Raw genomic sequence first — 16,007 nt, 5'->3', positions numbered from 1 at the left:
GAGGCCATGCATATCATCTAATACGCCTCTGGAAGTCTACGACTGTTCAAAGAAATGATATTGTGTATATGATTAAATGTACATGTACTTAGGGTAATTTTAACCCAATTGAGTTGGGTGCCTAATGAGTATTGTCAAAAAGGTATTATTGTTGTTTACACACTGGTATTGATACTGAGTCAGCATCGTTCACCGGCTGTGTGCTGACGTATTTTCCCCCCACATTTCAGGGAAATTGTAAACAATAGAACTGACAGGCAAGACTGATAAAAGGTTGGAGACATAGTCATTAGAGGTGATCTGATGGCTCTATTTTATTTAGAATATTATTAATGAATTATATTTTCAAAAGACAGGTATTTGAAATATCAAATGGGTATTTCGACCCGACATTTTATAAATGAATATTATATTTTAAAGACTTCCACTAATAACCCGCAACTCTGATATATTTTCAAAACAGGTACCAACCCAGGATGTCACACCCAGGCCCTAAAGTCGGGGTGTGACACATAGTTTGAATAAATAAGAAAAAGAATAAATATTTGGCTCTGCTGATTATCAGTCATTATTCCAAACAACTGGCACAGCTGAATACTAATCTAATTGATTACCAGTTTTAAGTTTTGATGAATGAAATCAATGTTATGGTTGTTGATAAATGGCCAACGACGATAAGAACTCAATCCTAAATAACTGATACAATCTTAGCTTTCAATTATGAAAAACTGTTTAAGCACGCAAACAAATGTAAAGATTCAACTAACCGAATGATTAACCAAATCCGAATCTAATATTAAGGTTCAAAATACCAAAAAGTCTAGCCACAAACACAATCCTACGTCCGGAGATGGCCATAGAAGCTTTAGCCCAGCATAAGCATCTTGGAAATCTTGATTCTTGGTTGAGATGATGAGAACATGGATGATTATGATGCTTGGTAGGTGTTAGGAAAATGGAAAATTGCCCCAAAATCGCCCAATGATGTTAGAGTATGAATAATGGTCATTCTATGGTTTAACAGGGCTTAAATACGGAAGAAAAGCAAGAAAATTCGGTTTTCCCGTTAGCGCTTACCGTAGCCTACGGTGGCTCATCGTAGGCTACCGTGGGACCATAGCTTACTGTGATGAACTTCTTCCATACAGTGGTTTTTATTACATTTCCATACTCGTCTCGTTGAGAAACCCAAAATTCATATATTATGGGTCCCGCAACTCATATTCTAGACCCAAATATGCCCTTTTTACTTTAAGTGCGCCCGAATCACCTTCGAACTCCCCCGATTACTTCCTTTTTGCCCATAACTCAATTCATTGCTTCCATAAGTATTCCAAATTAGTTCCTTTAAGCTCCGAGCACCTTTAAGCATAAAACCAATCAAAGTACTCGTGTTTGATACATATAAACAAGTAAAACACAAGATATAAAACACTTAAAACATGTTCTTTCACCCACACATCACGTCCCCACACTTATCCTTACAAAACACTTAGGCTATTTTAATTAATGTCATGTTAACATAAAAACTGCAATCACCGGTATTTTTGTCAAATTAAACCCATGCCTTAATACTTACCGGGACAAAAAAAGGTGTGACAAATTCAATAGTTCATATGATTAAGTGGGACCCACACTACAAAGCTCTAAAGCCGCCTTACCATGCTTCATTATGGTTTTACCGAACCAGACCACCCCAACTTAACTTAAAACTTAAAATTAGCTGATCAAAATTTTGCATAACAAAGTGTTAATTTTTAAGCCCATATGTAATAGCGAAGACAATCAAGGATATTGTTGTCCTTCTAAACTCAAGCATCAAAGTCTACCAGAATGGCCATTAGATATAGTTAAGGTATAATTAAGTAACTACCTAGCAAGTGGTCCCACTACATGGCATATCCCCATTATCAAGTAACACCCTGGAGCTCATCATCCCAAGTGAACATGCACGATTTCATCTGTAAGGTTTACAGACGCTGTGTCTCAGGTAGGGTCTTTCTTAGTGGTATGGACCGCGTTAAAGAGGACAACGTGTGGCTAACAGCGGGAGTGATCAACTCAATTGTTTAAGTGTACAGTGAAGTACCTAATGATCATTTATGACTTTTTATCACTATTTTGAATAAGTGATTTCCATTGGATGTGTAGCTTTGTCTTTATATTGGCAGTAGTAATTCAGGTTTAGCTTTTTTTTCAGCTCCACTTAATATTTGTAAACCGCTTTGGTAATACAAATACCCAAATGACAAACCACATAAAGACCCAGAATCTCATAATCCCGAAGCATCCTATTAATACAGGATTTAAGACCATAAAACCATACGCCGTAAAGCGTTAACCACTTAAACTAGATGTATTTTCATTTAAGTTTATATCACAAGTTATCTAGCATACTCCAACGTTAAGCCTATCCAAGAATTCTTCAATAGTCTACTCATATTTTTAGAAAAATTTATCCTTTGGTGATCACACTAACAAAAGGCTTGAGTATGGCCCCACCTTTCATCCCAGTCCTTACAAAGGCTTAGCTAAACAAATAAAACCCAAAGATGTTTCCCACTAAAATCAAGCAATTAAAAGTTCAATAAAGTCAACAATCAAACCGTCCTTTCATTCTTAAAAGATAAGCCTACCGACACATCCAAAGTTAAGTGTGTTTCTACCTTTGATTGTCTCACACACACACACACACACAAACACACACACACATATATATATATATATATATATATATATATTACTTTTGACAAACAATTCCCAATTTTTCTATCATTTTCCATTGTTTTGCAAAAAGTTTTAAATTCGGGACTTTCACTTCTTTTTTTTTTCCTCAAAAACTCTTTCCCGCATCCCCACACTTAAACTTTATATTGTCCCCAACATAAATTTTCATTTAACAATAGAATGTGGCTCACTGTAACTTAAATAGTTTAACAATCAAATTAAAGGAAAGAGACACATGCGTCTTATTCGAATCTCTCTTGTTAAACGGGTCCTTCTGATGAATACTTTTGCAACCTTGACCCGCACTCCTTGAACTATGAGTTGAAAATATATACTCCACTAACTTGACTAAAACGCCATGACCTTCCCCAAACTTAGGGTTTACTATGACATCTAAACACAAACAAAAAGTGACACGCATAAAGAAAAACAAAACGAAATAAAAGGTCGGGTTGCCTCCTGGTTATCGCTAAGTTTTTGTTAAAGTCTTCAGCCAGATCGTTACCTGGTTTGACGTTTACGATGGTCGAATGGAACATTTACCTACCGAATTTCCCACGTAGGCTTGGTAGTTAAGATGCCAAGGTTGCGCTTCCTCTTTCATGACCAGTATCTCTTTTGAACCAATACGGGCCTGTGTGAACGCACATTTGCTTTTTGAATTTCCCACATATGCCCGATAGTTAACACGTCTAGCCCGAACACCGTTTCTTATCTTCGAAGCATCAAATGTTGATCGGGAGAGAACCGAGCATTTTCCCACCGAATTCCTGGTGTATGCTCGATAAGTGACTTGTCGTGCCCACAACTTCTTTTCTGTGATTAACACTCGTGTAGACCGAATACAAGGCCATTTCAGCATGTTTTGTTCAAGGTCTTTTATACTTTTAACTTCATGCCACAAGAGATCTGAGCCCTCTCCCTCTACGTTATCATCTCCAACCACAACCAATGAGCTTGTTGTCTCCTCAATAATTGATAGAGTTGGGGTGGTATTGTTTTCAAATACCTCATTAACTTCAAGCTCATAAAGACCAAGATCCTCTTCTATTGCTTCATCATCAAACACATCACTAGCTAGCTGTTCTCGATCTCGTTTAATTTGAGCCACACCTTCAAATAATTGACTTATTAGCTTATTTTGTGCATCGTTTGATCTTTCTTGGCTTTCCATGAACTCTTTTTGCTACTCCATCACCTCTTTCATCAGCATCATCAGCGCATCCAATTTAGTGCTCACATCATGATGGTTATACTCTTCTTGATTCTCATATGATGGTTGAGAGTATTCATGGTAGTAACCATCCTTCTCTTGATAGTGTACAAATGTTGGCGTCATAGGCCTATCACTATCATAGTCATCAGCTGACTCATAACAACCCTGATCATCAGGTGGAGGTGGTGAATAATTATCGTACTGCATGTTGTGACCCTACCGGTTGAAGTTCCTTTGGTTATAACTATAGGACTCGTAGCAGCCTTGGGAGTTTGCTGAAGGTAGTTCACGAGATGAATGTGAATGATACGAGACATTGTCCTCCACAACCTTATATCCTTCATGTGGGTCACAAACCCAACTCCACGTAATCCTGAATTACCTGCAAACATACGATACAAAATACCAAGCGCAAGGACTAACAAAAATAAAATAAAACAAGAAGTAAACAAAACACTAAAGTAGCACTTCGCTCTTTGATTCCCTAGTAACGGCGCAATTTTGATCGATATCGAAAGGTCGATCAAAAATATTTATAAAATACATTTACTAGCTAGGGCAAGTAAGGTGTCGAATCCATAGGGAATCATTGGAAAATGTTAATCAAGTTCAATACTAATAACTAATTATACTAGGCGGGCATATGATGTCAAGCGGTTTTAATGATTTGTTAAGTGAAAGCACTGTTACTCTTAGTTGTAAACAATTAAGAGAAAATAACCAAAATCCAGATTTCAGGTCGTGAAGCAAGTTGGACTAGTAATTAAACCTATTTAGAAATTTCTTAGTTTGAATAAATAAGCAAAAGACTAAATATTTGGCTCTGTTGATTATCAGAACCTAACCCAAACAACCAACACAACTAAATAATAATCTAATTGATTACAAGTTTTAAGTTTTGATAAATGAAATCAATGCTATGGTTAATGATAAATGGGTCAATTACGATAAGAACTCTATCCTAAATGTTGATAACCTCAAACCAATTAACTTATACAATCTCAAGCATTCAATTACGAAAAACTGTTTAAGCATGCAAACATATGTAAAGATTCAACTAACCGAATGATTAACTAAATCCAAATCCAATATTAATGTTCAAAATAACAAAAATTCTAACCACAAACCCAACCCTACGCATGGAGATAGTCACAGAAGCTTTAGCCCAGCATAAACATCTTAGAAATCTTGATTCTTGGTTGATATGATGAGAACATAGATGATTGTGATGATTTGTAGGTATTAGGATGGTGGAGAACTGCCAGGTTTGGGTGTGAAGAATAGTCGTTCTAGGGTTTAACTGAGCTTAAATATGGAAGAAAAACAAGAAAATTTGGTTTTCCCGTCAGTGCTGACCGTAGCTTATGGTGATGAACTTCTGCCTTACGGTGGTTTTTATTCCATTTCATACTCGTGTCGTCGAGAAACCCAAAATTCATATATTATGGGTCCCGTAACTCATTTTCTAGCCCCTAATATGCCCGATTTACTTTAAGTGCGCACAAATCACTTTCAAACTCCCCCGATTGCTTCCTTTTTGCCCGTAACTCCAAATTAGTTCCTTTAAGCTCCGAACACTTGCAAACATAAAACCAATCAAAGTACTCATGTTCGATACATATAAACAAGTAAAACACGCGATATAAAACACTTAAAACACGTTGTTTCACCCACACATCACCACGGTGAGTCCAAAACAGTCCAATTTGGGTTTTTCTCTTATACTTTCAACATGGGGTGTGCTTTGGTAAAGCACGGTCATGTTAAGCTTCAAAACCTTCTATTTTATTTTTTCTTCTTGTTCATGTTAACATGAATGTGTTGAGCTAAACATGGCCCTGTTTTGTCTTCCTGAATTTTGTCTTTACTTCGTATGCTCTAGACATGACCATGCCTTGATTAACCATGGAGTATGTTGATTCTGCTTTCACAGTTTTTTCTCCATTCTTCTTCGTATATCAGTTCGTTTTATTCTATAGGGATATATATATATATATATATATATTATAAACATTAATAATTATTTATTCTAATATAATTGCTGATTTACACTTATATGGAGATACTTTAGTTGCGAAAAATTTTATAAATTATTATACATCAGAGTGCATTTCAACCCCCAATCCATCTTTCTCTAATTTTCACTTTCTCTCTCTTCTCCATGTTAACACCACGTCATTCTCTTCGTAAATCATCCCAATCCATGTTTCAACACTTGCAATGCATACCAATCTATCTTTCAACCATTTTTTATTAATCTAAATTACCTAACTTATTTTTTCAAATTGAAAGACATTAAATATAAAATTGAAATAAAACAAATTACGTTTTCTAAATAAATTAATTAATTAAGCTGTTTTTAAAACAAACAAATAACAAAATTAAAATTTAATCTAGTTTTTAAAAACATTTAATCACCCTCTAAAATTATTTTTTTTTTTAAATATAAAAAACATTTAAAAAATCAAGGGCTTGAGTATTGAAATAATGTTGAGCGTTTAGAAATATTAATATGAGCTTTAGTCTTGAGATGTAACCTATTCTTCATTTTTCATGCCACAACCGCCATCATCGCTCCACCACCATCTATCACAGGCCATTAACTTGAAGGTGTAAAGGTTAGTTTGTTGTTTCAAATGAAAAAAACAATTAAAATCGGGATGAAGAGCAGGGTGGCCAAGCCGATTTCTCGCTACCGAGCGGAGGCGGGGGGTCGGGTGGTGTTCCCGTGGTACTGAGCGGCATCGTTAGATGGCGGTCCACATGGTACTCTACCACCATGCTCACCGGCCAAACGACAGCATGCTGAGTCCGCAACTTCAAAACCTTTTACAATAAGTACACTTGGGTTAAAATAATACATCGTGAACAATAAACTTCTTTTCAAATGAATATTTCTCAAGTGCAAAATATACAAAGCCTTGAAATCAGCAACACGATCAGTAAACTTCTATTCCAAATTAGTTTATTTCAAGTTATTGTTTCTTTTCTAATAATATGTCAAAAAGGTAAAAATCTCTTATATCGTTGAAACTCCATACTTTCCAAATGTTGACCCATGTTGATTTGTGATACAAACTTGACCTAAAAAGTTAGTGTTACTGCTTACTGACCATATGATTTAAAATTGCGAAGAATATCTCCCGCGATACGATTGCCATCTGCATATACAAATGTTGATTCTTCAAGTGAGTTGTTAAGGTCTTGGAGCAAGCCTCTTAGCTGCTTGTTAAAGAAGTTAGCCAAATAATTTGGCAAAGCTACACATTCATCTTTACCAACCAATGAAGAATTTATATCCCTACTGTATGGAATGCATCCAATAGGTCCCACATTTGGTACCAAAATCTTTCTAGCACCCATATCATGCAATCTCTACATATAAACCAACAAAAAACATAAATTTTACACTGTGCGCCCATACATGCATACATACATATATATATATATATATATATATATATATAGGGTAAGGTTAAAATGAAAACCCACTTGAGTTGTGAAAACTCTATAAACCTATTCTTAATCATATATTTTTAATTAAAGTTTAAATCTTGTGATACACAATTAAAGTGAATAAAAAATATAAATATAAATATAACTTTTTCTTTTTCCTGAAAACATATATAAAAATTAGTAATAAAATGTTAAAAAATAGCAAAACATTTTTTTTTGATGTTTCCATGTTTTGTATTAAATGTTATAACATATATTACATGTAACAAAAAAAAACGATGTTACATAGGGTTTTCACAACTCAAGTGAGTTTTCATTTTATACTTTGCCTATATATATATAAGGGAGGGATATTTTGAAAACCATGTTGAATTTTAAGAACTTAAGAACTCAATTCTAGGCCACACATTTAATTAAATGGATTGGAATATGTGGTTGAGATTAAATCTGGCAAAAAAGTCAAAGTAGGATGGAGAATAAATATGTAAGTGGTTACACTAACTTTTACGTCCGTTACACATGTGTAAAAAGTCGACTCGGTGCGTAAAAAATTCTGTAATTTTTTTATGTGTATGTAACGTACATATATTAAGCATGTGTAAAAAAAATTCGAAAAAAAAATCGTTACACTGAGTTCTTTCGAGTTCTTAAAACTCAAAAGGGTTTTTAATTGAAACCATATATATATATATATATATATATATATATATATCTTAGTTAATATAACTCGAAAACTGGATCAAATGTTATATGGTTTTTATTACCTTGAGCTGGCCTTTATATCTTTGAATCAAATCTCCCACAAATTCTTCTGGAGACACTAGTTCTCGCTCAGACTTTGAAAGAACTGGTGTGAGGTAGTTGTCTAAGAAATCATTTGAACCCATATTTACTGAGAACAATGCTCTTTTGAACAAATCTTGTGCTGCTGATTCACCGATTCTCAAGATTATATCCTGCCTCGTGTTTGCAAAGTTGTCGAGTTGTGCATCCAGATTTATCCGACCAACCTACAAAACAATCAAATATCTCAGAAAGCATACAAAGATTTTAGAGAGTTGAGTCTCACCTAGAAACTTTTATAAATTTTCTATCTAGGAACTTTTATAAAGTTTAGTTTTTTTCCAAAAGTAGCTAAATTTAGCAACGATTTAATACGTCGCTATTCCTCTGGGCTTTACAAAAGTTGCCAGTGTTCTTCGGTCCCACGGTACATTCTCTTGGAAACAGTCACAAAGTCACAAATAAGATTGCCAACCAGCAAAATTACGATAACTACTATTAATTTTTGTTGGTAAACCGCCGGTGTCGCCTATTACCGACTGATTAACCATGACATGCAACCGGTGATACCAAAGAAATATCATAAAATAAAACTTACAAAGATGTTTCCAGTTTCGTTTAGAATTCCTGAACCACCAGATGCATAATTGACACCTTTAAGGATCACCGGGCCAACAGTGGTTGGAGCCAGGTACGGTGGTGTATATTCCATCAAACCCAATTCTGGACCTGAAGGAAAAATATTTGTAGGATAATAATATTGAGAATTGATAATATTAAAACGATAAAACAATAACACTGCTATAGAACCGTGCATTAGCGACCAAAATTTGTGACTGAAAACTTATCACAAACTTTAAGACTTGGTTGGCTACCATTTTAGCCGTCGCTAATTGTTGATTTTATAGCAGTGGTATAATAAACTAAACACTAGCCTAGAATGTCTAGTACTGTTCTTCCGTTTGTAAATCTTCCACTAGGTATCCCAAAGTCGATCCCGTTTGGGGGTAAGTTTGCCTTGGCTAGGGAGCTAATGTAGTTATTGTTGCCCACATCGAATAAGGAATCACCGAAAACAAAACTAGCAGATATATTTTCTGACAGACAAGTCCCCGACAAGACCAACAGTATCAACACCCCAAGAACAACCTTTTCAACCTCTTTCTCACATGGAAGCATACACATTAGTCTCATCGCTAACACGAGATAATAAACAAGTCCAATCGTACCGATTTGAATATTTTCAATACTTCTAGCTACTTGTTTAGATGCAAAACACACTTTGATTTAAGAAAGAGGTGTGAGAGATGAGACTCATTAATGTTGAGGAGGAGAGTTACATGATACGATTTGAAAATATGAAGAAACACAATGGCATTTATATATAGATAAGGGGTTAAGGTTAAATGACATCTATTATATTTGACGGCACTAAATTTATGTGAATTATTTTTCGGAGCCCACTCTGTTCTAGTGCTAAAAGTCTACATCAAAGAGAGTAAGAATAGGGAAGAATAATTCTGTGGGAAGCTCGATCAACATGTCACTTTAGACTTTTAGTCAGGTATGAATATTTACGACTCAGTGTAACAACTAGAAACCAACCAGACATTAATGGACCATTCAAAGTTCAAATTTGGCTTTACTATTTAACTAGAGAGTTTAGGGTTATTTGGGAGAAATTACTTTTCCTCTTGTTTTAAACTTGATTAACAAAACTAAAGTCATCTGTAAAACTCTTTGTATAACTCAAGTAATAAAGTATGCAAGGAAGCAAGAGTGTAAGGGCTAGAGATGGCAGAATTAATTATAGAGGTTTATGTGAATACTAATTAATTCACTCTGGTCATCTCTTTAATCCTTTGATCGAAATTTTCTTCGCAAGTCATTTACTTAAACAGTAGGGATCATCTTTTTCAATACACTATGTCAAGATAGCGAATCTTTACGAGCCTTCAAATATTCATTATGTAGAGATAATGAAGCCTCCCAACACTATGCCTATATAGTGTCTAAACTCTAACAACAAAAGGCACACCATTTCAATATAGTGTTCACAATCCTTAATAACAACACAATGTTATATAAAGATTGGGTTCTAATTTCAAATCATCAATTGTTGGAAACTTACAAATAAACCCTTTAATAATAATAGACTAATTAGACTTTGTTGTCAAAGCTTTCTTCTTTCCTGAACTTTTTTCTGCAACTGATGATAGATATGAAGAATCTTAAAGATATATATGTTAAGTGATTATAAATGAAAGAGTACAAAAAAGGCGTGAGGAAAAACGTTTACAAAGGCTTTAATTTATTGTCTTATACCTTGTTTAATAACCATAAGATATTTACTCGGTATCATGTATATTAATTAGTTCCTTAAAATCTACCCTGCTTGATTTTCAAATATATTCTCACTATTTTATCTGTTACATTACTTTATTGTTGGGTTATGATGGCCTTTGGGCCGATTTTATTAGGAGGCTCGGTTTTGGTTTCTAATTATGTTTAGCCATACACTTGTTTATTATTATTATTATTATTATTATTATTATTATTATTATTATTATTATTATTATTATTATTATTATATATCTCATCATGTAATTGTAATCTAGGTTCTGAGCTAATAAGATAACCTAGTTGCAGCCCGTGGATGTAGGTCACCTCGCGAGGACAGAACCACGTTTAATTATTATGTCATTGATATTTTTGTGTATGTGTGTTTATCATTGTGCATATGTGTATTGTTTCGCTTCCGCGGGCCACTTTGTTTATAACAAGTGGTATCAGAGTTGTGGCTTATTGTTACACACGGTTTTGTACTTAGACGATTCATGGTAAGGTTTATTAGGGCCGAAGATTGCATTGCTGCTTTCTATGTTGCTAAAAAACTAAAGGGTCGCCGCAAGTATTTGTGAAAGAGTTCTTTTTAGAGGTGAGGTGCTTTTGGAGTTCATGTTGTTCAAGAGAAAACAAAGAGAAAGGAAGTATTTGTTTTGTTGGTGCCTTCTACTCGTGCACTAAGTTCGTCAACAAAGGGTAAATTTATTTTCCTCTTTGCATTACCAAGATCACAAGATACTACTCCGATTAGTTTTATTTTATGGATTTTATTTTTTGATCGATTGAGACCAAGGAGATGCCATGGTGTTTTCATGGCCAGATTATATGGCCGGGTTCTGATGCCGGATAATTGATCAAAATTGTCGGTCTGAAAAGCGTATAACAGGGACGGTTATTGCATTGGTAAGTCGGTGTTACTACGTTAGCATGGCTGGAAAAGCGTAGCTGGAGTTTTTATAGAGGTGGTAGATGTGGTTGAGATTAAAGGTCTGTTTTTTTTTCCAAGTACCCAAAATTAAAACCTATGACTTAGGAGGGCATGTTCCTTTTTGTTTTGCTGGGCTAAATATAGGTTGGATAAGAATCTTGGGCTTGACTTTTGCCTAGAATGTTGGGCAGAATCTAAACAGATGGACTTTGAGTTAAAAACTTAGTTAGTTGGGCTAATATATTTAGATTTCTGGGTTAAGTCCATTATTGTTAGGTCACTTTGTGTTTGTTCTGTTTGGATTTTGGAATTATCTCAAGTTTGTATTTAGCCTGTTTATTATCAATCGTAAATTGTTTAATCGGGTTATGTGAAATTTAAGCATCCGGGTGAAGATTTATCTGTAGGAGATCAGTTTGACGCATACTGCTTATGGTTCATATACAGTTACTTGATTTATCAGTTATTACAAAAGCAAATTGGTTTATTTTGATAGTGTTTGGTAGAATAGTCGTCAAGTTCAGGCCGTGCCATTGCTGTCTCTATTCACTGTTTTCCATTTTGTTCTTATTTATTATTGATATAGCTAAAGCCAGGATTGTTGTGATCAGAATCTTCATCGATTATGAATTTTTTTAATTGATGTTAATGGGAACTTGGATGTGGTACTGATACAGGATAAACCTGGAGAAAATGGAACCAGCGTGTGTGCTGGTAATGACATAACTGAAAAAAAAGGTCAATGGCAAGTCATGTGAACTATTGCTCATTTGGATAACTTGTCGGTTAGGGTTTCCATTAATAGGTCATGTGTACTGTTATAGAACCCTTGCTCCCGCTTGCTTTCTATGAAATTTTTACTACTGTTATAGTTGCTTACCTATTTGCTCGTCTAGAACTGTGACTGCTACTTCTTATTAGTTTGGAATTGTGAAGTTATATCTTTTTCGGTGGTGATCAGTGGTATAACATTTGAGAGGATCGGGATCTTGTGCTGGGTAAAGTTATTTGCTAGGAAAGTACGAGCGGGCTTCATCTCATGGATTGTTGGTGTGGCATGGGTTGGGATAAAAGAGACAGTGGGAGCTGGGCATAGTCGATTTGTTAGGCTACATGGAGCCGTAACTTTTGAAGAGTCGATGTCAAAAGGTTTGGAATTCTACTTCGAAGAATGTATCTGGGGTTGAAACAATAGGACTCTGTAAGGCCCCGTTCTCGGTAACCCTACTTTGGTGTTGGATTTACTCATAAACACAGTTCTAAAATCAGAGTTAATTTAAACTTTCGCGGGAATAATTTAAAGCTTCAAACATCACATTACAAACATTCATTTTTGTCTTAATATACAAATTGTCTTTCCATTAACATTAATTAAAACAGTCATGACACTTCTTCGTAGATGCCAATCTCTTCCGTCCATGCCATGTGTCCCTCTTCAAGCCAGCTGCCTCAATCTATTTGCCTGCGTGCATACTAAAAGTCAGCTACGCTGAGTGAGTTCTAGTTAATCATTTAACATACTATACATTCATATCTTTACTCATACGCATCCGAATATACGTATTCATACCTTATTTACTCTTACTTCTTTCATACAAACTTTATATACATGCACACACGCTTACATACTTTCTTTCATAATGCCTTGTAATTTACCATAGGCTATTCTATCTCTACCATCGCAGATATTATTAGGGTCTGGTCCCTTCTGTCTCAGATATTATCAGGGTCTGGTCCCTTCTGTCTCAGATATTATCAGGGTATGGTCCCTTCTATCTCAGATATTGTCAGGATCTGGTCCCTTCTGTCTCAGATATTTTTAGGGTCTGGTCCCTTTGTCTCCAATAACTATACCTGTCACGTCACTCGATCACCCATTCATTTTCGTTCATGCATACTTTACATATCTTCTGGTCATGTATATACGTATATATACATATTCATTCGTATAAACATTCCATAATAACATTCAATATTTAGTCATACTTATGACATATTCATTCATATAAACATTCCATAATAACATTCAATACTTAGCCATACATATAACATACACTTACCACCTAAGTTAAGTGTATTAACAACTATCACAAAGGAGTATGCACACAGCCCCAAAAACATAACAGATAAAGGGGCTAGAAACTCACCTGAAGTCGGTTTCTCTCGCCGTTAATAGTAATGCCCTTCTTTAGCTGTGCACGACTAACTGTATAACGCATTACGAGTGTCAAATATCCATTACTACTACCTCTTATATCTAAGTCAATGACACCCTCAACTAACAGGGGTCCGGGGGCAGCGCCCCTGGTAGCGGGGTCTAGGAAGGTCCAAGGGGCAGCTCCCCTGGCTGGGGTTGAGCTGCCAGGTCAGCTAAGAAAAATTTTATTTTCGTTAACAGTTCTTTAACAAAAATGCATCTTAAAATGAATTTTATAAAATTTCGCATGGAAGGATTTCGCTTCGCATGCAACTGTTTCGCTTCGCTTGAAGCTGTTTCGCTTCGCATGAACCTGTTTCGTTTCGCATGAAACTTTGCGATGCGAAATTACCTTTTTCGCTTCCATGGCTTATGCGATGCGAAATTCTTCTTTTCTTCGTTCTTACTATTTTAAAGCCATTTTCCGACACATTCTGACTTCATGCACCTGATCCTGAACCCATATCTCTCATAGTCCAAGGTCACCTTTCATCTTAAGTGTACCCAAGAGGTTATAACTTAACAAGTTTATATTTTTCTTACATTTTACAACCCGATCTATCATTGTATCTGTTTGCATGACGATTCAAACCATAAAACTTAACCATTTAAACCGAAACCTACCTTTGCTTCGCGTTCGAGTTCAGATCCGGACAATACGTAGATCTGGACGATGATTCTTGTTATTTGATGATGTCTACACACGAGATTCTTCCTCTTTTTACACGGATTTGGATCCGGAATGTAAAGAGAAAGTGTGTGTGTGTGTTCTTGAGTGTGTGTGTGGGTGAAAGGTAACAAAGTGGTGAAAAGGTGGAGTGGTTAGGCTTATATAGGGGGCCATGGGCCCCACAACCCACTCACAATTCCAAATCCAAATATTATCCAAACACTTAACACACGACTAACTTAACGACACACAGTTAAATAACAAAATTTTCCGTCATTTATTATTTAACAAAAAGTTGGATGTTACAGACTCAATGAAGGCGATGAAGACTCTTGGGTTCAAGATTCTGGTATGCTTTATTTCTTGTTACTCACTTCAATTAAGCATTGGCGAATCTTTTAGTTAAAGACTTTTTGAAGATACAGTCTCTTTATCATCGGAAGAAATGAACCTACTTCTGAGTTATAAGGTCTTGGCTTGAGCATATTTGGAGGTCTAAAGATGATCAGAGTTTTAGTAACAATAGGAGCACACAATGTTTTTTGGGTTCGTTTCCAAAGGGACGTTGAGTTCGGACGACCGGGAAATCCGAATGTAAAAATCTCTCCTGGTATTGTCTGCTGATTTTGGAGAGTGTTTATCCTTTGGAGGTCTTTGGAGCCGGTAGTGTGAGTAAGTGAGGCCCGGTTAAGATTGAGGATGAGTCATTGACAGGTTTTGCCATGGCTGGGTCATGATGACCAGATTGGTGCTCTTGGGAGATTCAATGGGCCTTTCAGGTAACTGATGAGAAGGGTCGCTGCAACTAGGGCGGATTGGTAGAACAATTAGTTTGTTTATAGGGAACTGGAGGCTTGGAGAACTTCTTTTGTTGAAGTTTTAACTTTTTATTGGAACCGGAGGCTTGGTAGATTTCTATTACTGAATATTACTAAAGTTACTGGATAACTGGGATTGCTATTTGCTTGGACGGTGTGCTGAGTTTATCGCAAGGCCTTCAAGTAGGAGATTGTTGGGTTATGAAGGCCTTTGGGCCGGTTTTATTAGGAGGCCTGATTTTGGTTCCTAATTATGTTTAACCCTAATCTGGTTTAATATATATATATCCCATCATGTAACTATAATATGGGTTCTGAGCTAATAAGAAAACCTAGTTGCAGCCCGCGGATGTAGTTCCCCTCGCAGACCGAACCACGCTAAATTCTTGTGTTGTTTGTATTTTCGTTTATGCGTGTTTATCATTGTGCATATGTGTGTTGTTTCGCTTCCGCGCGCCACTTGGTTCCTACAATTTATCACATAAGAAAATTAGTAATATAAAAACTAAAAATTAGTTAATTAGTAAAATTTTCTTTTACCCACCTATAAAGGGAAAAAAAATTGTGTACACATCTTGTTTATGTTTAGGGTAATGTAAACATGTCGAGTATTAAATAATACCACGCATGTCGATCCCACACATTTAAATCTAATCTCGTTGCTAACTTCATGCCCAAGTATTAGTCCCATTAATCATCCCAAATGTATTAGGTTTGCCCATCACATTAAACTCATCTTTCATCCACATCTAGATAATTGAGCAATTACCACCAAAGTTTGCTACCGTGATGAATCTGCTCCAATTTACATGCTACAATTCAGTTTTTCGGTTTATGAATCTGCTCCAATTTGTTCAGGTTATTGG

At 35.6% G+C, this 16,007-nt stretch overlaps 1 protein-coding gene across 1 annotated transcript; it reads right to left on the bottom strand.

The window, feature by feature from the left end:
• Positions 1-6,635: 6,635 nt before the first annotated feature.
• On the bottom strand, positions 6,636-9,376 carry LOC143617166 (GDSL esterase/lipase At4g16230-like). Its single transcript, XM_077089812.1, has 5 exons — positions 9,118-9,376; positions 8,781-8,911; positions 8,164-8,409; positions 7,057-7,318; positions 6,636-6,769 (listed from the first exon to the last, which is right to left on the bottom strand). The coding sequence occupies exons 1-5, from the start codon at positions 9,374-9,376 to the stop codon at positions 6,636-6,638; spliced, it is 1,032 nt and encodes a 343-aa protein (XP_076945927.1).
• Between the last annotated feature and the right edge of the window lie 6,631 nt (positions 9,377-16,007).

The sequence above is a fragment of the Bidens hawaiensis genome, unplaced genomic scaffold (genome assembly GCF_021521415.1).
Source record: "Bidens hawaiensis isolate Kalapana, Puna unplaced genomic scaffold, B.hawaiensis_p1.1 tig00052599_1, whole genome shotgun sequence".
In the NCBI taxonomy this organism is placed as follows: domain Eukaryota; kingdom Viridiplantae; phylum Streptophyta; class Magnoliopsida; order Asterales; family Asteraceae; genus Bidens; species Bidens hawaiensis.
The sequence above is the reverse complement of the archived record's forward strand: the minus strand, read 5'-3'. Positions and strand labels throughout refer to the sequence as shown.